Source organism: Mus caroli, unplaced genomic scaffold (assembly GCF_978045245.1).
Source record: "Mus caroli unplaced genomic scaffold, Mus_caroli_1 scaffold_6, whole genome shotgun sequence".
NCBI classification, from domain to species: domain Eukaryota; kingdom Metazoa; phylum Chordata; class Mammalia; order Rodentia; family Muridae; genus Mus; species Mus caroli.
The window spans coordinates 5,149,757-5,174,949 of NW_028227261.1; the positions used below are offsets into that span (position 1 = coordinate 5,149,757).

General features: G+C 52.9%; 1 protein-coding gene across 9 annotated transcripts in view; it reads left to right on the plus strand.

Moving 5' to 3' along the window:
- Camta1 (calmodulin binding transcription activator 1) overlaps positions 1-25,193 on the plus strand; it is an 814,691-nt gene that overhangs the window by 706,858 nt on the left and 82,640 nt on the right. For all 9 annotated transcript variants that reach the window (XM_085838559.1, XM_085838558.1, XM_029476775.2 and 6 more), the window contains exons 7-9: positions 3,040-3,193; positions 18,474-18,614; positions 21,429-23,281. In XM_085838559.1, the coding sequence (XP_085694685.1) occupies positions 3,040-3,193; positions 18,474-18,614; positions 21,429-23,281 (2,148 nt within the window). The remainder of the gene's footprint in view (positions 1-3,039; positions 3,194-18,473; positions 18,615-21,428; positions 23,282-25,193) is intronic.

Genomic DNA, 25,193 nt, shown 5'->3' on the forward strand with positions numbered 1-25,193 from the left:
GGTAGATAGATACTAGGTAGATAGATTGATAGACAATTGATAGATGATAGATTGATAGATACATAGATAGACAATTGATAGATGATAGATTGATAGATACTAGATAATAGATAGCTAGACTGATTGATAGATAGTAGATTGATATATACATAGATAATAGATAGATAGAGAGAGATAATAGATTGATAGATTGATAGATACATAGATAATAGCTAGACTGATTGATAGATAATTGATAGATACATAGATAGATAATAGAATAATAGATAATAGATATACTGATAGATGACAGATAAATTGATAGATGATAGATAGATAGATAGATAGATAGATAGATAGATAGATAGATAGATAGATAGATAGAAAATTAGCTTTACACGTCAGTGTCCACATTCAGAAACTCTCCTTGCCCTTGTGAACCCTGATGTCAGCAGACCTCAGACTTCCAGGGGAAGAATCAGAGTCATAATTTGACTTGTTTTCATTCCTACAAACTTGAAGTGACTGCATTATTGCCAGGGCATTATTAATATCCCAGGGCCTTGTCCTGAAGAGACCCACATTCAGACATGAAGCCATCCAATCGATGAATCAGTTATCAGTCCATCAAATCACCATGCCTTGGAAAACAGAGTTGAGAAACCTGGAAAGTCCTTCTTGAGCAAGAGGGTCTCCCATACATGTCGTGAGTAACAGGTGGACGCTGGCTGTACAGAGGATAGCAGGCGAATCTCGAGAAACCGTCCAGAACCATGCAGGAACGTCAGGCTGCAGGCTGGGGTCCACAGCTTTCACAAGCCTGTATCTCCCGTGGGTCCTGCACAGGCTGCCTCAGCTCAGTGAGGCTGTGGAGATGGAGGGAAGCCACGACTTTTCATCTTCCAGGTATTGGGCATTCCAGCTCCCTCCTGCAGGGCCAAGCTCCCTCCAGGGATGGAATCAGAGGAAGCCCCAGGTGGCCTGCTGGTCCCTGCTGCCTTTTGATCCAGGCTCTTATCTTTTCTCTTCATGCTCAGCAGCAGGTCCAGCTGCCAGACCAGGCCCAGGACCCAGCAAGAACTTTGTCAAATCCTGGCTTCAGGGAGAGCAGAACTCAGGGCTACAAGTCTGAGTCCGTCATCTACATCCCTTCCATTTGGTGGGCGTGGCAGATCCACACAGCCCACCCACCTGTCGGGCATATTGCAAGAATAAAGGGAAATGAAGAGTAGGGAAGCAGTCAGGCAGAGCAGAAAGCGGCCACCAGCTGTCTTGGCAGGACGTGAATCTGAAGTCAGAGCCCTGGCATCCAGCCCAGGCGGGTCTCTCACCAGGAACAGAGCTCTGGGCAAGCAACTCACAGAGTCTCCATCTCCAGAGGGAGGGAGCCCTGGCCTGGCCTGCCCTCCTCCCTGGCTCTCGTGGACACCAAATGAAATAATAGTGTGAAAATACTCAAAAAAGACGGGGTCGGCCCACGGTGGCAGGGATTATCTTATTATTAAGGAGCATCATTTCCACAATCCAGAAAAGCTGCCATTAACGAAAAGCCTCCTGTTCGTGTTGATTTAATTTCCTGGTTAACTGAGCGTTGGCAAGAGGGAAAAAAAAAAAAAACCCACGTTTCAACCCTTATTGGAAATCTTTTTAAATTATGCCAGTTTGCTTTCTTACTCTAGTCATGGTATAGTCTTGAGTCTTTATTTATTAATGTTATTAATGGGCAGATTGATTCACACTTTCATTTATTAATCTGGCCCTGACTGTAACCAAAACAGCAACCTCGGATTCAGCCTCCCTCTGCCGGGGAGCTTGTCCACTCCCAGGGCTCAATTTTGGGACAAACTGGGGATGCTGGCCAGCAGAGCAAACACAGTGAGGGCCTACCTACCATGTGGCCTTTCCGGAGTTTTCCTCAGTGCTTTGATAATTCCTGAGAAAGCTGAATGCGAGTGTGACTTAGGACATACTTTCTGGTCAGGACAGAGGGCTAAGCAAGTGTTTCCGGGAACATTCGTGAAGATGTGTGATGTGTGATGGTCAGATGGCTACTGTTGGTTTGTTTGCTTGCTTGCTTGCTTGCTTATGACATGGTTTTATATAGCCCAGGCTGGCCTTGAACTTGCTATATAGACGGCTGTCTATATGACCTTGAACTTGCTCCTGCCCTTCAGCTCCCCAGTACCAACATAGATGTGCAAACCCATGCCTGACTCGCCGTCGCCGTGGTTGTTGTTCTTTGTCGGGTGTGGTATGACCGAGTAAACTTCAAGAATTGGGGAGACCACCCAAAGGCTTGGGGAATCATTGCAACAAAACTGTCAGAAACCCTAGGGTGTCGCCATCAGAGCTACTGGTGGCAGAATGTGGTGGCTGTGCCCCTGGATTGAATCTGGAGGAGGAAAGGCTAGCCATCTCATCTGGAAACAAATGTCCTTGATGTCTTTGGGCTAACAGCCTTCCCATTCTTAAGCTCTAAAGCAGACTGGAAGAAGCTGTCTGAGGTTCCTGGTGATAGCTGTCTGCTGGGTGAGGCACTGTGACATGTGCTGTGGCTGTTTATGCCAGGGAAGGTGCCAGGCTGCAAGCAGAGGCTGGTACTGGAGAAGTGGGTGGGAAGCCCTGGTAGCTACTTTTCTCTTGAGAGCCCATATCAGTGACTTCAGGGACTGTGACCAGGATATGTTCCTTAAGCAGCAGGGGTGAGAAATGAGAGGTCTTAAGTTCACAGGACACAAAGTTCCATTTCACGATTAAGGTCCTTGACTCCATGCTTGTCAGCCACTGTGTATGTATATCTGTAGTTTGCATCAGGGGGTATTTGCCTCTGAGGGCCCTGGATAAAGCCTGAAGCCTTTCCCTTTGTCCCGGTAATGGCAGGAGCCTAACGGCCCATGGTGGGTGGCTACAGGCCCGGGAAGGTGCTGGCATCCTACAGTGCCTAGCATGGTCTCAAATGCTGTCACCTGGATCCAGCATAGAGCTAGTGCCACAGAGGCAGTGTGGGGATGATGTCCACCTGCTGTGACCTCATGTTGCCAGTCTCTGCTCTCCCCACAGAACCCCGACATCGTCCTGGTGCACTACCTGAATGTGCCGGCCATTGAGGACTGCGGTAAGCCCTGTGGGCCCATCCTCTGCTCCATCAACACCGACAAGAAGGAGTGGGCTAAGTGGACGAAGGAGGAACTCATCGGGCAGCTGAAGCCCATGTGTGAGTACCTCCCTGTGCCCTCAGCCAGCACCGCCCAGGTGCGCCTTGGGGACTCAGCACGGATCCCCATTTCTCTCAGGCATGGTGACGCTGTGAATTTAGCTTTAATGACATCCCCTCCGATGCCTGTGGTAACCGTAACCAAGGCACAAACTCCCCAGACCCAGGGTGAGGTAGGTCGGTAGAGTACAGGTTTGTGAAGACCCAAACTCATCAGGACCTGAACTTGGATCCCTGGGGATTTATGTAACCAGCCGATCACAGCGGAGGTGGTGAGATTCAAGGTGAAGTCAAGGGCCCCAGAAAGCTCTCCAAACAGCCAGCCTAGCCCCCTTGATGTAGCTCCAGACCAATGAGAGACCCTACCTCAAACAAAGGCAGGAAAATTTCTGAGGTCTGCCATCCCAAGTTATCCTGTGACCTCCACTCACACATACCCACCACCGACCTGCATTCCTCAGACTCGTACGACAGATGGAGGAGGTGAGGCTCAGACACGCAGACAGCATAAGTGGGGTAGAGAAAGAACTCATCGGGCATGTGACCCCACACGTAGGAGCAGGGTGAGAGACTGAGGAGATGGGACCAGGCAAGGAACAGGAAGAATGACTGCCTGTGTTAGCCCCGGACACGGCAGCGGGCTGCTGGCCCTGGGCTGCCACAGTGCTCAGCCTGGGTGACAAAGGGCTTTCCATAATTGAGTTGATTTCATTTCATCCGCAAAGTGGAGCTTTCTGCAGCATCTGTCAAGTGCGAGTCACCAAGACAGATGGCCAAGGCTCCAGGGAGCCGAGGACCCTTGTTGCTGCAGGTACCGCCATCCTTCCTGCCCCTACCAGCTAGGCTCACCCAGACTGAGAAAACCACGAGGCTTCCCAGTGCTTGTCAGAGCCCCACAGCACGAGCATGCTGGTTGTCTTCTCAGACACCATCAGGACCTGGTAGAGCGGACCCGTAGGTCGCTCAGGAGCAGGACCATTCTGAGCTGGCCAGAGGGAAGCTACAGTAACCTTGCCTATGGGATACAAGCTGAAGCTAGGGGGAGCTGCCATGACCCACTTCTTCTGAAGGTCACTACGTGCCCAGATCCTAGTATGTCATCAGCCTAAGCTCTAGAGGGGGTTACTAGGGACAACATGTTATGTATTGGATGAAGACCCAAAAGATCCGCCCTGGGGCTCGGCCTCAGGACAGAGCTTCTCCTGGGTTGTCCTCCCGAGCTGCAGATGCTGTCTCTGGTGCTGCAGGTGGCCCAGGGGCCTTCGGCGTTCAGGATTCATCCTTGACTGAAACCCCAACTGTGTCTGTACTGGCCTGAAGCCTATGGTGCAACTCTCCTTTCTGCCAATGGCAGGCAATGCTTCCACCTCTGCACCCATCCTGAGGCTTTGTGGCCATCGTGCCTTGGGTTCCTCTATCTGGACTCTCCTCTCTTCGTTTTTTTCTCCTCACTTTGGGGCCTGGACTCAGTCTATATACAACCCCTCCCCGTGGCTTAGCTCATAGGCTCTAAGGCCCCCTAGTCTCCTCAAACCTCTACTCCAGGGAACGTCAGACATAAACAAGCCCATCACGATCATCCACAGGAGCCTCACAGCCTCCACCTAATTCCACAGAGCAAGGAGACAGGGGAAGCCCTGACATACAGTTACTGCTTGGAGTGGTACGGAGTATGAGCAGAAAGTGACTGCACTGGCTTTCGTGCAGTGTCTGCAGGACCCTGGACAGCAGATCACAGCCTCCATCATCCAGGCTCTGGGACATAAGGATGTCCAGATGTGCCTTCCCATCCCAGGTCCTAGTTCTTAGGTTTTCTGCTTCTAATTCAGGACCCAGGTGACCTCAAGAGATGCCCCAAGCACAGACAGGGGTCCTACTCATCCCCTCATGCCCCCCCCCGGTCCATTTGTCCTTTCTTATGCCTCTGATTAGCCTCAGCAGGGACTCTGCCTAGAACTCACTCTAATGCCACCTGGTTTGAGAGTAAACAGAGCCAAGAGCTCGGACTCAGGACACTAACCGTTGTACTGGTTTTATGGCCACCGTGAAACTGGAATTCAGTTCTTGCTACTTGTCACTCACAGAAGCCAATGAGCAGAGGCTGGGATTAACATCTCACTCTATCCAGAAATCCAGCAATCTGAGAAGGCAGTGCATTAGCATCCAGAAACTGTCTTCTGTCTCATCTCCAGCCAGCAGGTTATATAAGGTCAGAGACAGAGGCAGACACTCATCCTCGGGCTCAGTCTCAGCCCTCTGGTCAGGTGGTCAGTCATGCCCCTGACACCTGTGATGTCTGTGTCCCCTGCCTTCTTGCTGGCACTTAGTTACCACTTCCAAAGTAAAGGCCGTAGGGAGGACTCTTTACTTGGAAAAGTGGGAAGAGCCCAAGGGCTTCTGCCCCTGGTCCACACCCTCGGTATTCTGTCTAGGGGTTGCTTGGCTCCAAAACCCATCTCCAGGTAGAAGGGAACACATTAGCTCCTCCCCTCTGGAACGGTCATATTTGTCTTCTGGGTCACGGCAAGGAATTCATCCTGCCGCCTGCCATTGGCAAATTAGAGCCTGTTTGCAGATGAAAGGCTCTACCCAGGCCACCAGGAGCAGATGACTGGGTCCTGACACAAGTGCCAGAGACTGTCTGTGCCAGAAGGACACCAGGGACATGCTACTAGGGAAAGCCATGTCTGCCAAACCGACCCCTATGCCCTGCCTAGGGCTTCCTCGTTAAATGCACAGACAGTTTCTACCCGAAGCCATCAGTGTCATGTCTCCTGACCCTTGCACAGGGTGCCACCTCCAGGCTAGGCAAGAGTCTCAGGCTCCCAAACTCCAGGGGACAAAGACTTAATTTGGCTTCTGAGGTTTAACTGGGGGACGGGGAGTTCAGAGCCTGCTGGGCATCAAGGAAGTTGACATAAAAACTACAAGGAGATCAAGAGGTTGGATCACTCGACGGATGGTGTATGCCTGCCCTGGGCTCTGCTGTGCAGGCAGCCCTGCCTGGGGACCAGCACTTGGAAACACAGCCCCTCTAAGTGCCTAGCTGATGGTTGGGCTTCCATAGCACACAGGTGCCAGCCAGCAGTATTCGGGGAAAGCACTGTTTGCTGAGAGCCAAGAAGCCATCAGACGGGTTCCAGAATCCAGCATAGTATGAAGGCTGGAGCCAAGCGCATTAGCTTCATAAATCACACTCCTTCAAAGACTTCCCTGTTTGATGCCCTGATGTTTCCCGATCTCTCTGCCCATCAGAGTTGTCAGTGGCTTAATCGGAACATGACACTGATCGGTATCAGGCCTCTGTCCACACTCAGTCTCTGTCTCACCTGTCTCGAAGCAGGAGAGGGGCTCCCTGATTCTTCAGACAAAAGGGCCTTCCTTCCCTTCACCCGCAGTCTGAGGAGCACTCCTGGAAAGAGCAAGCACAGAGGGAAAATTAAGATGTCTGACTGGATTCCCAACAGGTTTCCCAAGAGCCTCCCTGACTTTTGTAATCCCTCCTGGCCAAATAACAGTGGCTTAAGTCAAAAAAGAAATACATTTGGCTTTCACCTTTATGTCTTTCCAAAGTCCAGAATTGAGATGCCCGTCCCCTGTATCTGAAGCCAGCCCCTCAGGCTCCTCCCTGCCGGTTCTCTGCCATTTTCAGGATGCTGCTCACTTCTACGGGTTAAAGATGGCCGCTCCAGCCCTTGCCCATCACAACTGTATGCTGGCCGATGAAAAGAGAAAACTGGAGAGCAAGCCTCTTCCCTTTAAGGGCAGAGCCACAAAATAACACATCATTTCTACTCGTGTGCCACTGAGCAACATGTTGTCCCAGGCTCACCCCCGCTTGGAGAGGACTCTGAGGCACTAAGGCGTTTTGCTAGGCACGTTTTGAGAAATGACTTTCTCCCCTGGTGCAGTGTGCAGGAGGACCCTGTGAGCTTCGTCTCTGCTGGCTTACAGTATGGCCAACTGCTCATCTCAGGCCAACGTTTGGGCATGACTGCCTGGGGTTCTGTCTGGGGTGGGAGAGATGGACCTCATTTGCATACAGCCTGTCACATCCTGGAAGTCCTGGAATCTGCTTTCCTACAGCTGTCCCCGAGCCTCAGCTTAGCTCCCAGCAAGCTTCACTAGTAAGAGCACAGTTCCTCCTCCCAGGCCAGCTGCAGAGGGATGCTTTCAAGTGGACGGCTGGTCGGCAAGCAAGGCTCTGGCTCTTGGTTCTTCTAGCTTGCTGGGAAATTTGTTCAGTGGCTCAAAGCCACCACCACCATGGCCCAAATCGGGCACTCTCAGCTTCTGTGACCCAACGGAGAGCTAGATAAAACTGGGTCCCATAGGGCACCCATGGCTTTCTACCCTATCCCATTTCCTGGCTGCCCATCAGGAAAGAGTACCCCAGCCTCTTCCCAGCTAGCAGCCAGACTGATACACCAAGGCTTTTAAGCTGTTCCTAGCCCTTCCCTGAGCACAATCCTGCCCAGCTGTCCCCACCTTAGGACTTCATTTGGAGCACCCTGGATGGCCAAATGGCCCTGAAGAACAAGCAAGAGCTCAGTTTTCAGCAGGCCTCCACCACCCTCAGAAGGCTCCAGCCTTCAGCCAGCTCAGCCCAACTGTCTTCTGGGAACTCCACCATGTCACTCTGGGTCCATAGATGCCTATGGCAGGTGTCTTCAGCTACAAAAGGAGGGCCAAGTCGGAAAGTTGCCTGGAAAGAGATCCTGGGCCTGGGACAGCAGCCAGCTCATTCCCCCACTGCTCCTGCATTGTCCCACAATGTCATGCACACTTGCACCTACAAATACCCACGTGCACACAGCACCCTCACCATCTTGGACACCCATAGACCAGGACACACACGAGAGCTCAGAACGGGGAAGGTTTGGTTTCCTGACCCCATGACTTCTGCAAATTTCTCCAAAGCAACCCAGACCCCTTGTCTATGACGAGTCAAGGCTAAGGGCACGCTGGTAATCAGCCAGACTAGGACGTACACATGAGAAGTGGCTCCGTGGCTCCATGATTTGAGTGACAGTGCCAGCAAGGGGACACTGTGTAAAAGGATTTCCAGCAGAGGTCAGAGGCCAGATGTAAACTTGGCAGCTCTGAGATGTGAGGAGATAGCACCCCCTTCTCCCAGACTTGGCCAGTACACCTGAGCTTTCTGAGTGGCCATGTCCTCTTTCCTGGGATGGGTGACAATGTTGTCTGTGTGGCCCTGAAATGACATCATAGATGCCAAATGACCCGTGTAGTGGCTGCAGTTAGGAGGAAAAACCTGCCCAAAGGCCAGAACAGCGCCCTCTGGAGGCCAAGCCCTTATCTTACAACCCCTGTGTGCCCAGCAAGGGCACCCAAGGGCTACCTGGACATCTCCTGTCTTCCTCCAGCCAGAGTGGGACCACTGAGCTCTGTGCTTTGGGAAGATGCCAGACAGGAGGAAGCCCAGGCCATCCCTCAGGGAACCCAATCAAAGGGGGCCTGCTGAGAAGGCATCAGAGGGCTGTCTCAAGGATAGCCATGCTGTAGGGGCCCCAGGCCACCAGCCCAGATGATGGTGTGGCAGAAGGCTATAGGGCATCCCAGGCAATGTGCGGAACATCGAGAAGGAAGCAGAGGTGATGTGAGTAGAAATGGTGTGTCAGTGTCAGGACTGTGGCCTGCAGGGCTGCAGCCTTCAGGACTCTGAAGCGATGGGGACCATGCTGAGTTTGGGGTTAGAGGCCCAGGTGACGGTGCGGATGGAGACTGGGCTGAATGTTAGTGTGAGAGAAGAGAAGAAGCCATGTTGAGCATGGGAAGTGGGAGTCATCCGTGTTGAGTCCGGGGTGGAGGCCATGTTGAACTTGAGGGAAGAGATATTGTGTTGAATGCTGGGTAGAGGCCATGTTAGGCGTCAGTGTGGAAACCTTGTTGAGTAGGAGTCAGAGCTGGAGACCATGCGAGAATGAAGGGATTGAAGCCATGTTGAGTATGGGGAAGGGGAATCATAGGAGAGGCCCTGGTGAGTGTGGGCTGAAGGTCATAGTGCACGTGGGACAGAGCCATGTTGGCTGTAGGGTAAAGGCCGCTGTAAACACGAGGTGGTGGCCATGGTGAGCGAGAGGCTAAGGGTGCTCTTCTAGCTCCTAGCAGTCCTCAGATGCTTTGACTCTTCCGTCTTTACTGGAAATGGTTTTAGAAGCCGTGTCTTGGTCCCTCTCCGCACACTCAGCAAGGGTCTTTCCAGCCCCAGGGCAGCCAGCATAGGCTAGGGAGACTGCAGACAGGGACCCCACAGTGTGAAACTGAAGCTTCAGAGGCAAAGAAGAGACAGGGCAGTACGTGATAGCACCTGCCATTCCTGGGAACTCCCCACCCAGTCCCCACAGCAACTTCCCATCTGTCCCAAGAGGCTCACTGGTGCTCACCTGAGCCTTAGGGGGTACGTTCAAAGTATCATGTTTTCTCGTGATTTTTTCAAACAAAGACAAATTCTGCACGGGGCAGGTGTTTATTTGTCTTGCTTTTTTGCTTAGATTGTAATCCTGGTGATTATGGAGTATCAAGACATAAAATCAACAAGGGTGCGCCTTCCCTGGGCCTTCTAGACCAGTTCCTGGTCATTTAGCGCCACCTGGTGGCCAGTCCTAGTAGCACGCTTCCAGGATGTGCCTAGCACTTCTGCAGGAATTATCTGAGCACACTCTGTGGAGTGGGGTGGTTGGCCTCAGAGTGACAAAGCAACTGCCCACGGACTGCAGGTGTGGCCATGAGAGGAGCAGAGTGTCAGAGACCAGCCTCGGGTTGACTGCTGCTAGGGAGGCTTCATCCAGTGTCCCTGCAGTGGAGGAAGAGCTCTGGGGTAGGAGTGACAGACTCTAAGTCAGGTGTGAGCTTTGGCGCCCAGGCTCACACCTTGGTGTCTGGGGTTCAGAGCACCTTCTTTTCCGGATCACTGCAGCACAGGTGAGCCCCGAGCACAGAGCAGCCAGCAGCAGGAACCATTTCACTTCTGAAGTACCTGGGCAGGTCTAGGAAAGGCAGGCTCTGGGAGCCCTGTCCAGCTTTGTTCTGGTGTCTAGGGTGGAAGCCAGCCAGGGGACTCTGGGTGTTTTACAAACCATTCTCATGCTGGACTCTCCAGGCTTGTATTTCCTAGAAACTCTAGCCTGAGGCAGACACCAGAAAGAGGCAAACCCAGGGCTCTTGCTTGGAAAGCTGAGCTAGCACCCTCACCCTTGGACTTCTTGGGATGGCAGGGAGGCACGGTCAGAGATTTATCAGGGAACTTCCAGAGGGAAATGTCCCGGAGATGGGAGACCTAGTTTCTGGGTGTTCCAGAACTAAGATGTCTCCCTAGACTCCTAATTAAGAACTACCACCCTTAATATTTTCTGGGTTTGTAGTTTGAGTCTTGGTGCCAGCACACAGTGTGATCTCTTGGAAGCCATGAGACTGGAGTTCGAACCCAGAGCCTCACGCATGCTGGGCAAGTGCTACCACTAAGCCACAGTACTAAGCCCTTTTACTATTTTCCATTTTGAGATAGGATCTTGCTAAGTTTCCCAGACTTGATTTGAGGAATCACTTTTGGTCCTCCCATCTCAGCCTTCTGAGGTGCTTGGATTTCAGGCCTGTGCCACCAAGGCCTGGCTGACACAGGGGGCTCTTGCTGAACACTTGTTGACTGTAACTCAAGAAAAGTCCTGAATATGGACCATACCTATACCTTTGTCCCTGGGGCCAAGAATAGCAGCTCTGTCCTTAGGGAGAGAAGTCTTGAGTCCTGCAGTCACTGCAGGACCTGAGAGTCTGGGAAAACAAAGATAGACCCCCAAAGGCCTGCAGAGGATTCCCTGTGCCCTACCTGTGCTGTCCCTGGGAAAGGAGCTACTGAATCTGGACCTCAGATTGGCTGAGCCCTGCTCTGCTCTGCCACACTCCTGGCTGCAGACCTCATCCTGCTGCACCTTGGCCATCTTCCAGCCTGGCACAGAGGTGGGTGCCTTTGGCAGACACCCCCCACCCCTGCCCATGAGACCTTGGTTTGTTTTGAAAATGTTCTTTTTTTCCTTCAGGCTAGATTCTATTGAGCGGATGTGTCCCCCAGAAAGGACAGGCTTCTGATTTCCTGCCTGTCCCTCGCTGCTTGTCCTTTGAGGCTCCTTGGGCACTTGTACCCTTGGCTGTTCCAGAAGTCTCCTTTGGCTTTCTCCTCCCCATTCAACAGCCCAACCAACCTTTGTGGCTTATTCTCAGACCTGCCCTAAGCCTGAAAGTCAAGGGTCTGATTCTAACTCCGCTAAAGAGGAGACGCTCTAGTGAAGTTTGGCACTCCATCTCCCTAGGTTTTATGTCTCTGTAAGAATCAAGATCTCTGGATCACATAGTAGAGAGTTAGAAGGGAGCTTCCCCTAAGGGAAGCCAGCCATATGAAATGTCCCTAATTTCAAGTGACCCTGTAGGACTGGGTACCCAGCTGTTTACAACTACATGTTTCCCCATTGACTGGCTCTTCCCTCAAGTAGTGGGAAGGACTGGGGACTCCAGGTTTGAAACTGACACCAGGAGCGACTCCTCTCGCTGCCACACTGATCTTCCAGCATTGCCAGCAAGTCAGGGTTTCTGGCACATTCACTACCATTGTGAAGAGTCCCCATCCCAGGGAGAAGAGGCTAAGCTCTCAGCCAAGGCCAGTTTCTAGCATGTCTGTCCACCTTTACGGTTTTCCAAGCCAAGGCTACACTATCACCATGTGGTCTAGATTCCCTGATTTAGGCATCCCGGCCCCTCACATCCAATGCCCCTCTCCTCTAAAACAATATGGCCAGGGTGAGTTCCCCACTCCACAGCTGACACCAAACCTCAGCTTCTGGCTTTCTCCAGAGGTGGGTGTGACCGAGCATGAAGTCTAGGCCTCCCAGTAGAAAGGGGCTCCTAGCATGCTGAGTCCCAACACAGCAACCAGGCTCCTTGGAGATGCTGCACTCAGAGGGTCCTTGCACACAGCCAGTATGCACGCCACGCCAAACCCTCAGCCCTGATGGTGCTCCTCCAAATGAGAGCAGAGATGGGGAGATGACTAGCATGTGGGTGTCTGGATATGAGAAGTTAAATCTAATGAAAACTTCATCTAGTTGAACCAAGAAATCAGAAGCAGGGCCTTTATTCCTGTCAACAAGGATACAGTGAGGATGAAACCTACTCACGGCTGCCATTTCCTATTGACCTTGTTGCTATGGTGACAGCCTTTGAGCAACAACAATTCCGAAGAATTCCAAAAGGGCTCTCATTCACTGGCAGCTAGGCACAGAAATGGGCTCCCTCTCCAGCTGGCTCTGTCACATGGCTCACAAGTAGGGTGATCCCCCATAGTCAAGCTGGCCAGGAAGTGTCTCTGGGTCAAGGGTAACCTAGTTTGGACAAGTTAAACAAATGTCCATCCTTGCGTGGGTCACTCTTGTGTGGCAGGTGCTGGGTGGATGTGCAGATGAGGACGAAGGGAAAGGGTGATCCAGCAAACCCTGGGACAGAGACACTGTCACAGAGACACTAAGATAGAGACACTGTCACAGAGACACTGACACACAGACACTAACACAGAGAGAGACTACCACAAAGACACTGCCAGAGACACTGCCACAGAGACAGTGCCACACAGAGACAGTGCCACACAGACACTGCCACAGAGAGAGACTACCACAGAGACACTGACACAGAGACACTGACACAGAGACATTGACACAGAGACACTGACACAGAGACAGACACTGCCACAGAGACACACTGTCACAGAGACACTGACACACAGACACTGAGAGACACTGAGACAGAGAGACACTGCCACACAGACACTGCCACAGAGACTACCACAGAGACACTGTCAGAGACACTGCCACAGAGACACTGCCACACAGACACTGACACAGAGAGAGACTACCACAGAGACACTGCCACAGACACTGCCACAGAGACACTGAGACAGAGACAGACACTGCCACAGAGACACTGTCACACAGACACTGCCACAGAGACACTGAGACAGAGAGACACTGTCACACAGACACTGTCACAGAGACACTGACACAGAGACAGACACTGCCACAGAGAGACACTGTCACAGAGACACTGACACACAGACACTGACACAGAGAGACACTGACACACAGACACTGACACACAGACAATGTCACACAGACACTGACACACAGACAATGCCACACAGACACTGACACACAGACATTGACACACAGACACTGACACAGAGAGACATTGACACACAGACACTGACACAGAGAGACATTGACACACAGACACTGACACAGAGAGACATTGACATGACACACAGACACTGACACACAGACACTGACACACAGACACTCACACTTGTCTCTTAGTTGTCACAGTGCCAAGCATCTCTTCCCATGGGGAAGGGTCAGTGTGGTTTCTCACTGGTGCACCTGTGCCGTTGATGTGGCAGTTAAAGCTTTGACACACTTGTCCTGTCATCTTTCTGAAAACAGAGGAGACACCAGGGCTGATGGCCCCTGCTTCCTTCCCTTTATCCTGTGCCTTCCAGGGTCTGTTCTCCTAGTGTGAAGTCACTGTGTCCCTCCACCACCACACTTGAGTCCCCCTTACCACTGTGTCCTTAAAGTTCCTGGGAGATGGCGTGGAGCCAGAGGAAGCATGGTGACAGCTTTGTTATAGATGAGGGAACTGAGGCGGAAAGACTTCCAGGAAACACAAGCGAGGAGCTGCAGCCACCCTGAGGCCGCTGCAGAGGCCACGGTGGCTGAAAGTCACCCGCCTGCTTCAGGCTTCCAGTCCTCTCAGCCTTCAACACGTGCGGCTACGAGGTCAGAATGAACATCTGCTGACATGTATACGCCATTAGCTCACCTCAGAGGCAGGAGTGCCAGACGAGGGTCTCACCTGGGCCACAGAGGTCTTAGCTCCACCTCCAAATCCCCGGTAAAGCCAGTCTGCAAGCCCATTTTGTATACAGATCTCCTCCACACACTTTCCTATGCTGGCTCTAGCCTGCTGAGACAGAGACCAGGCTACACCTCCTAGTTTCTGGGCTAGGGCAGGATCTGAGCCCTTAGGCCTCCTGCAGCCCTAATGTGAACCTCCTCTCCCCTCCCTCTGCTTTCTGGGGCTGGACAGGAGGGGTTCCAAGAGTACCTACCTGCCAGATATCCTCCTTGTCATCTCAATTCCTCCACTTCCCCCTCATCCCCCTCCTCTCCCAGCTCCTCCCTCCTCCCCTACCTCCTCACTACTCCCCTTACTCCACAGCTCCTCCCACTCCCTGCTCCCCCAGCTCCTCCATGCTGCCCCAGCTACCACCCCCCCCCCCGCACTCCTGCACCTGAACTTGGCCTTCCACCCTCCAGAACTGTGCAGAGCGCACCTCTGCCCGTCCTAACCCCTGCCCTGGCCCGTGGTGTTCAGGGATTGCAGCAGAAAGAAGACCACAGGTACCACTGCAGTGAAGCACCGCTGACTGGGGTGTGTGCACCGTGGACAGTGGTGGTTTCCAGTTCTGGAGACTGGAATGACGAGGCCAGGGCGACTTTGAGGTTGGTTTCTGCCTTGTGCAGTCTCTCTTGTGCAGAGCTCTAACCTCACGTGCCTTCTCTCTGTGCTGAAGCACTTCTGCTATGTCTGCCTACTGCAGCCATTAATGACTTCCTTAGAGACTTGTTGGGGGTGTGGCATGTGTAACTTTGAGGGACTACCATCATGAGGGGGAGGGGAGGGGCTTAGGCCCATGCTCTTCTCTTCCTCTGGAGACCCAGGTTCAAGGCTGCTTGCCATAACCAGGATACCCTTAGCTGGCAGTTGCCCATGTCAAGTTCAAGCCTTCCACCTTCACCCGGCCCCCTCCTCGCTGTCTTAGTCTCCTCATGGCAGCGGCTGTCTCTCAAGAAGGTGGTCTCCATCTCTGAGCACAGCCATGTGCTGGCCCTGGCTTCAGCTAGTCACAGCGGTAGAAGCTGCCTTGTCACGGTTCCGGTGAGGACACCTTCATCAGTCAGATCAGCACTGGTGTAAGGTGATTGGTTTCTCTGACAGTTGTCCCCAGTTGTGGCTCTGCCTCGCAGCAGGCAGCCCAGGATCTCGGGAGGGCTCAGCAGGAAGGACCAAGATGGAGTTCTTTAAGAGCCCAGCATCTGCTTCCTGGTGTCTCTGTGGTCTTCCCTGCTGTTCCTATTGTGGAAAGGATGGTAGGAGGGCAATGTGCCAACTCCACCCCTGCTTCACTCCCTCTCTGAGACATTCCCTGTCCCTGCCTTCCTGGGGACACAGGCTCCCTTCCATCCCTTAACCAGTCCAGAAACTACCACCTAGGCTCCATGTATGGGGGCCTGAAGAGGTGGTGCCTCTGGGGTGCCACTGCCTGAGATTTGTCCCTCTGAGCCCAGAAGCAAATTGTTCTGGGGACCAAAAAAAATGACCAGGAGGAGACCCGTTATTTTCCTGTCTATTGCTTTTTTGTCTCTGTGACCCATTGTGACCTTGCATTTGATCAAGAGCTCTTCCTGAGACTCTTTTCTGCTCTCATAAGGAGGGCGTGGCCCAGGCAGGGATGGCGAGTGGCAGGTACCCTGTGCATTTATAAACCTTCTTTTCAAAACACATTTTTTTCTTCCCCTGTAGAAATCTCCTTTCCCGCTGATTCATTACGTGTCGGGAAGCCAAGCATGACATGTTAAAAGCTGTCTTGATAGTATTTGCTATTCAGTACTAACAGCTCCCCACCCTGAAGGAGGAGGCTTCCCCCCCCCCTTCCCCAGATGGAGGAGGGAGATGATCTACATATTGGATGTACCAAGACACTAGGTAATTTGCATTAAGCGTCCAGAAATTCTCTGCTTGCAATCTGTCACCCTTCGCCGGGTTTCGTTTTGTACTTCCACGACATACACAAGAAGGCAAGAGGCAGAGAGTGGATGGGGTCTGTGGCAGCCAGGGCTGGAGAAGAAATGGGATGGTGGGGAATGGTCAGAAACTCAGGAAGATGGCGCCGGCCCACCCAACCCAAAGCCGCATCTAGGACTGACACTGACACGGGTAGCAGCCAGCGTTGGGGTTGCCCTGAGAACACTTATCCCTCTAGAAAATCAAATTCACGTGAGCGGGGGACTCCCCAGCTCAGGGCTTAGCTTTGCAACTGGTGTCGGCTTAAGGTTTCCATACTGGATGTTCTAACAACACAAGGCCCTCATTCTAGGACTTGAACTCCTTGCTGGATTAGGGTCAAGTCAGAGCTATGTGTTCCATCTTGGTGGCATTCGAAAACACACGTGGACACACACACACACACACACACACACACACACACACTGAATTCACCACTTCAGCCCCGCAATGTCAAACTCTTGGTGCAGTGGAGGAAACACACAGCTGAGATCTGCTGTTGCATATTTGGGGAGCAGAAGGATGAGTCTCCATGGTACTCTCCCTCTCCTGCATATGATACGTCATCTCCCCTCACTGAGCCTGTCTTCTCATCCGTGAAATGAATCTGGAGAGGTAAGTGGCCTGGCCCCCGCTGCTGTCCAGTCCGTACGCTGGGACTCTAGACAGAGCATAATTTGAAGAGAAGATTCCACGGCTGTGGTGATGCACAGCAACCCCTAGCCCAGGCCAGGCTTTCCAGCTCTTACAAGTATCCTGGAGACACGACGTTCAGAGAGAATAAACCTAAATTGGTTTAATTAGCAAGGCCTCCTGGGTCTGTGGGGACTCCCATTCCCATTGGAACACACACACACAACAGAGGGAGCCCAAGAACAGAGCCCCCTTTCCCCTGCAGAAGAATGGACCACAGACACCATCATCTCGCTGCACAGGTCCACCCCATAAAGCTCAGTATGGGCAGGAACACCTCCAAAGCTACACAGATTGGCAGACCAGCAGCAGATGCCACCTCCCAGAAGCTGGAACTCACTAGGCACATCAGAAGCTAACAGAGGCAAATCCCTGAAGACCCTCCGAGGGCTAGAGGGCAAGGAAGTTGAGCAATCACCTGGCTGGTGGGTAAGAGAAGTCCAAAAGGAAACTAGCCTGGAGAGACATTGCCAGGCACAGACCCCGCTCCTTCCCCTGAAACCCCACCATAGTGACAACAAAATGCCGCTTGAGGTGGGGTCTGTACCGGGTTTGGAAGACTGAGCTTCCTTCCCAACGTGGACCTTTGCTCCTGTCACGGCCACCTCAGATTCCACCTTGGCCTCAAAGCCAGGTGTGAGGCTAGCCCAGCTTCTTCCAGCCTTACAGTTTAGATGTGTCCCCATGGCTGCATCCTGGAGCCCCTGCAGGTATCTCTGTGCTTGATACCCACCTACCTACCTTTTCCCCCAACCTGTCCTGCCAGGCAGGTGGAAATCTCTCCTTCTCTCTCGTTCTGGGCTTTTTATCCCAACTCCAGGGACTGCAGACAGCCAGGGGCTGTCAAACCCCCAGGCAGCTGTAAAGACTACTGATTAGAACCGGATTAGAGTCATCTACACTCTGGGCTAGGGGCCTATCATTCTTGTTCCCCGTCCAGCTTCTCTTACAATTCCCTTCGGAGTAGAGAAATGTGGGGAAAGTAGGAAGCTGAAGTCTCTGTTTGGACACAGGCCCCTCCACAGAGACTCCTGGGGTGGTCCTGTTTGCTGAATGCTCCCACTTCATCCTGTGAGGCCGCAAAGCCTTACAGGCACATGACAGCACCCCAAACCCTGTCTTCCTCCCCATCCTTGCTTTCTTCTTCCTCTCGGAACCCCCTAAAGAGCTATCTCAGTGACTTTGACTTTGGAAAAACAAAAGTGAGACTCTAGGCTAGCAGATCTCAACCTGTAGGTCGCAATCCCTTTTGAGGGGGGTCAAACAACCTTTCACAAGGGTCGAGTATCAGATATCCTGCAAATCAGATTCATATATTACGAATGACAGTTATGAAGTAGCAATAAAAATAATTTTATGGTTAGGGGTCACCACAACCTGAGGAACTGTATGTAAGGGTGGCAGCCTTAGGAAGGTTGAGAGCCACTGCTGTAGGCGAACTACTCCCCAGTTCAGCAAAGGAGGAAAGCCCAAGATCTCAGAGCTCCTAATGGAGCAGACTCTGGTAGCTCACTGGGCCTCCCAAATCAATCTTAGAACCAGCCTTCCAGCGGGCTGAGCTTTCAAAGGGCCTGATAGCACTCCCTGCCAGGACAGACCCATCACTAGCAGCCCCTGACTCCTCTCTCTCTCTCTCTCTCTCTCTCTCTCTCTCTCTCTCTCTCTCTCTCTCTCTCTGCAGTCCATGGTATCAAATGGACCTGCAGCAATGGGAACAGCAGCTCAGGCTTCTCGGTGGAGCAGCTGGTGCAACAGATCCTCGACAGCCACCAGACCAAGCCCCAGCCACGGACCCACAACTGCCTCTGCACCGGCAGCCTGGGTGAGCTGGGGCCCCTGAGGGGGCATGCAGCACTGGGCACTGGGCACTGGGTGGCAGGCTCTGATGTCCTGTCCAGTGAGGGAAGGGGTGAGATCTTCAGAGGCCAGGCAGTACTAGGCACTAGAGGAGGGCAAGGCGCTACTATTCAACCCAGGGAGGGAAGGATTGAGTGGAGGCTCTGGGGACAGATGAAACTGAGCTATCTAACCTGTCACATGAATGAAGAGGCCTGAGTTGAGGATCCTAAAGAGCAGGTAGGGTACAGGGCACCCTACCATCCTATCCAGGAAGGGAAGGGACAAGGAACAAGTTTATATAACAGCAACTGAGAGAGGCACCCAGTAGGCCCTTCGTCCTGATCCTGCCCCTAGAATCATCTTTGATAAGAGAGGGGCAGTCTCCAGTGAGGCTGAGGTTACAGGAGCAGCACACAGATGCACTAGAAAAGTACAGATGTTTGGGGTCCGGGGCCTCCACACACTTTACTGTAGGTGCCTGTGGAGAGTGTGTTCTTGGGAGGCCTCAGCCGGAGGCTTCTCAGCCTCTGTCCTGAGACAGTGGGACCATTCAAGCTACACCTGCCTTTAGCCATTCTGTTCCAAGGAGGGACGGTATCTCTCACTCCACCGTAACGCCTCTGCCTTTCTGACCGTGGCATTTGCTTTGTGAGATACAGCTCTCCACTCCCCTGCCTGCCTTCATTAGATGCTTCCATCAATCAGCTGGGTCACTGTTCTGTGGAAGAATTCACCACTTTATCAAGAACAGGATGACCCTGATCTGATGGAATGGAAGCAGTGATCACATGAAGGGCCAAAGAGTTACGGACAGACCCTGGCTTAACTGAATGGTGGAGAGGGTCATCTCAGAAATCTCCTTATTGGGCCAGCAAGATGGCTCAGTAGGTGAAAGAGCTTACAATCAAGCCAGATAAGCTGAGTTTGTAATTTACATGAAGGGACCCAACTGCTGTATCTTGTCCTCTGACTTCCAGCACCATGGCACACACATCCCTCTACACACACACACACATACACACACACACAAATAGTGGAATAGAAATAAATACTTCCACACCCCTAGGGCAGAGTCTAGAATGCTCTTTGACCCTAGGGTCTGAGAGCTGACCTGGAGAGGGTTCACTCTCCACCTCCCTGGGCCAGCCTCTGCCTTCTTGTCCCCAGCACAAGGCTCCTGGAGGTCATATGTTTCTTGAGGCATCACACAACCAGAATCAGGTGTGAGAAGCTGGGTTAGGGATGGAGTCACGGCTGCAATGTCTGGGATGACCCTTCTGGGTCCAAAAGAGTCCTTCCAGATGAGCACAGTCTGCTTTTGATGGTGAAGAGAACTTTCTTGAAAAGCCACACGCGCTCACACACACACACACATGATTACATACCATATACATACACACACACTTACACCACACATACACACCACACACAAACACATACACACCACACACATACACACCAAACACACACACCACACATACACACATGCAATTACACACCACATACACACCACACACATACATACCACACACATACACACCATACACACACCATACACATATACACACACTTATACCACACATACAATATACACACACCACACACACACACTATACAATGCATACACATATACACACACAACACACACAATATACACATGCATACACATATACACACACCACACACATACACACAACATACACTTACACACACCACACACATACACACAACATACACTTACACACACCACACACATACACACAACATACACTTACACACACATACACACAACACACACTATACACATGTATACACATATACACACATCACACACATATACACTCACACACACATACACACAACACACACTATACACATGCATACACATATACACACATCACACACATATACACTCACACAACACACACACATACACAACACACACATACTTACACTACACACATGTGTCCCGTCCAGCAGGTCCAGTTATTCAAGGGTCACGAGGGGACCTCCTCCTAAGAACCAAATGGGGGGGTAGAGAGAGACGAGGGCCTTGTACGAATAACGACACGGAAACCGTTCTGGAATGTATCAAGGCCCCAAATCTATTGAAAAAGGTCCAAGGCTTAAATGCACAAGCAAAAGGGGAAGTACAGATACTTATCAGTGGGAGGGGTGGGGCAATACAAGCAAAAGGAGAAGTACTTATGGGAGGGGGCAATAGAAATTCTTTCTTTTGGCAGCTACACGGGGAAGCAGGAACTTGGTGGTATCGGGGTGTGGTTAGGACATCGTCGATGACTTAGGGCTGGAACATCCCATGGTTGTTCTCGGAATCCATGTGTTGGTGGTCCGCTTGACCCCTTTTTCTTCTCGGGGAAGAGGCCCAATTTAGCGATCAAGAGTTGTCTTAATAGCTCCCAACACACATGTACACACATCACACACATATACACTCACACCACACACACACATAACACACACATGCCAGGGTTTCCCACATGCCACATCTTGCTGATTTTGAAAAAACAACACAACAACAGCAAGATTAAAACATTTTAAGATGGTCACATAGGGCATGGCAGAGCCTCGGGCCTGGGAGCAGATCACAGCGGTACAGGGACTTCGCTCTTTGTCCTGCCTAGCCTGGATGGGGACTTTGTAACTGGATGCTTTCTAACTGCTTGGGAGAAGAATTAGCCAAAGTCCCAGCTCTGACCTTGCGTGTGTGTATGTGTGTGTGTGTGTGTGTGTGTGTGTGCGCGCGCGCGTGTGTGCTGTGTTCCCATCTCCACAGGAGCGGGCAGCAGCGTGCATCATAAGTGTAATAGTGCCAAACACCGCATCATCTCACCAAAGGTGGAGCCGCGGGCCGGGGGCTACGGGGGCCACTCGGAAGTACAACACAACGATGTGTCAGAGGGCAAGCATGAACCCAGCCACGGCAGGAGCACGAGCCGGGAGAAGAGGAATGGCAAGGTGGCCAAGCCGGCACTGCTGCACCAGAACAGCACGGAGGTTTCCTCCACCAACCAGGTGGAGGTCCCCGACACTACCCAGAGCTCCCCCGTGTCCATCAGCAGCGGGCTCAACAGTGACCCAGACATGGTAGACAGCCCGGTTGTCTCAGGTGTGTCCAGCATGGCAGTGGCCTCTGTGATGGGGGGACTGTCCCAAAGTGCCACAGTGTTCATGTCCGAGGTCACTAACGAGGCCGTGTACACCATGTCCCCCACCGCTGGTCCCAACCACCACCTCCTCTCGCCCGATGCCTCTCAGGGCCTTGTACTGGCTGTAAGTTCTGACGGCCACAAGTTTGCCTTCCCCACCACGGGCAGCTCAGACAGCCTGTCCATGCTGCCCGCCAATGTGTCCGAAGAGCTGGTCCTCTCCACCACCCTCGACGGTGGCCGGAAGATTCCAGAGACCGCCATGAACTTCGACCCCGACTGTTTCCTCAATAATCCAAAGCAGGGCCAGACGTACGGGGGTGGGGGCCTGAAAGCTGAGATGGTTAGCACCAATATCCGGCACTCGCCGCCTGCAGAAAGGAGCTTTGGCTTCACCAGCGTCCTCACCAAGGAGATCAAGACCGAAGACACCTCCTTTGAGCAGCAGATGGCCAAAGAGGCGGCCTATTCCTCCTCGGCGGCAGCTGCCGCGTCCAGCTCCCTCACGCTGACCGCGGCGGGATCTAGCCTCCTGCCGTCGGGCGGTGGCCTGAGTCCCAGCACCACCCTCGAGCAGATGGACTTCAGTGCCATAGACTCTAACAAGGACTACGCGTCCAGCTTCAGCCAGACGGGCCACAGCCCCCATATCCACCAAACCCCCTCCCCCAGCTTCTTCCTGCAGGATGCCAGCAAGCCCCTCCCCCTTGAGCAGAATACCCACAGCAGCCTAAGCGAGTCAGGGGCCGCCTTTGTGATGCCCACGGTGAAAACGGAGGCCTCGTCCCAAACCAGCTCTTGCAGCGGCCACGTGGAAACCCGGATAGAGTCTACTTCCTCCCTGCACCTCATGCAGTTCCAGGCCAACTTCCAAGCCATGGCGGCAGAAGGGGAGGTTACCATGGAGACCTCACAGGCAGCTGAAGGGAATGAGGTCCTCCTCAAGTCTGGGGAGCTGCAGGCCTGTGGTTCTGAGCACTACCTGCAGCCAGAGACCAATGGGGTGATCCGCAGCGCAGGTGGCGTCCCCCTTCTCCCGAGCAATGTGGTGCAGGGACTCTACCCGGTGGCCCAGCCCAGCCTGGGCAACAGCTCTAATATGGAGCTCAGCCTGGACCACTTTGACATTTCCTTCAGCAATCAGTTCTCAGACCTGATCAATGACTTCATCTCTGTGGAGGGGGGCAGTGGTACGATCTACGGGCACCAGCTGGTGTCGGGGGACAGCGCTGCACTCTCACAGTCGGAAGATGGGGCGCGGGCACCCTTCACCCAGGCGGAGATGTGTATTCCCTGCTGCAGCCCCCAACAGGGCAGCCTGCAGCTGAGCAGCGCTGAGGGCGGGCCCAGCACCATGGCCTACATGCATGTTGCAGAGGTGGTCTCGGCCGCCTCGGCCCAGGGCGCCCTGGGCATGCTGCAGCAGAGCGGACGGGTGTTCATGGTGACTGACTATTCCCCAGAGTGGTCTTATCCAGAGGTAAGCTGCAGATGCCACCACATGCCACCGCCCCACCACCCCCCTCACCTGGGCCATTATGCAACCTGGAAAGCTTGTTTGCATGTGGCCATTCTTTGGATGGAGCTCTGACCGGAAACACAAAGCTGTCCCCTCCCGTGGTGGCTCTCAGACTTCACTCTAGCAGGGAGCTGTGCAGTCAGGGCTATCCCTGGAGGCAAGCTGCCCTTCCCGGCACCCATCAGAACAGTGTGCATTCTTCCTTTTCTTTCTCTCTTCCTTTCCTCCGCTCCTCTCCCCTCCCTTCTTTTGGGGATGGAGGGGTGTCTTGGTGCTGCTTTTAAAGCACCCAGAAATCAACACCAGAGTCACACGGGGTCATTGGGTCCCCCGTAGCTCAAGCTTGGCCTCGCTTACGCTAACGGGCAGCCGGGCAGCGCTCCCATCCACAGTGAAAGGGAGGGTGCAACTTTGGAACACTCAGCCATCTACAGAATCAGAAGCATGGCATGTGACCCAGGATCTAGCCTGTGCTCCTGTCACCACGGGCTGTCACCTTAAAGACTACCGCTCCAACGGGATCGTAGGACGACCCAGGTCTTGCCTGGTGGGGTGGTGGTGGTGGGGGCGTGCAATAAAATAGACTGTCCTGGGAAGGGGACAGTGCAGTTGCAGATCCCCTGAGTACCTTGCTTGCATGTGGCCGAGCTTGAACTCTCCCTGGCTTCACCAGTGCATCCTCTTGGTCCCAAATCAGACACTCTCCCCTGGGGGGGTGGCTTGCCCATAACTCTTGGTCCCCTGGCCATGTCATCTAGGCACCAGGCAGGGAATAGGCTCATACTACTTCCGTCCTCTGGGAAAGCCAATCTAAGACGATCTGTCCACCAATGGCACAGGTCAGAAAAGAATCAGCACAGGCCACAGCCCAGTAGCCCTGCACCGGCAGCCTGGCAACTGTATAGGCAGAGCGGCTGTTGTCCGTGTGGTCTTGTGAGTGTCCACGGGATACTGATGGAAGCCGTGAGACCATTGCGGTAGGTGAACGGCCAGGAGCGTGGCTCTGGAACTGGAACTGGATGGGCTGGTATGCATCCTGGCTCTACCCTTAGACACCAGTGACCTTCGACACATTGCCATCTTCCCTGTCTCTAAAATAGCACCCGTAGAGTTACCTGAGAAATGGCTCAGCAATTAAGAGCACTAGCTGCTCTTCCAGAGGGCCCGGGGTTCAATTCCCAGCACCCACACGGAACTGACGACTGTAACTCTAGTCCCAGGAGACCTGAACACCTTCCTCTGGCCCCTTTCAGCACCAGGCATGCACAAACACCATGCAAGCTAAACACCCACACACACACACACACACACACACACACACACACACACACAAAGTTAAATTAACTTTTAAAAGTGAAAGCATCAAGGGGATCCTGGAATCTCTGCATTAAGTACCCAGGCAGAGCCAGCCCCGTCTGCCTCAAGTCCGGCACACTCCAACCCCTTGGTAGCAACCCAGAAGGACCCCAGTGGGCTTCCTCTTGGTATGGCTCAGCTGTCACCCAGCTCTCCCAAGCAAACATCATTGTCTCTGATCACCAGAGACCCACTGGGTAGCCTTCCCGGGAGGCTTAGAAAACCCACTAGAGCAGGAAGGAAGGAAGGAAGATGAGACCACCATGCATTCTGGGAAGGTCATATCGGCCTTGTGACCTGACTCAGATCTGACTCTCTGGGCCTCCATTCCCTTATCAAGACACACAAGAGAGGGGTGGACTTGAGACGTCCATGCCTTAGAACTTTGGGGTTACCCACCTCACATAAGCTGCCTACTGCAGTCATGTTTTAGAACACCTAAGAGGTGGGATCGTCTTGTTTCCTGGCCTGCGAGCATGTGCCCAGGTCAGCTCTCTAGCCCCTGCTGAAAGGAAGT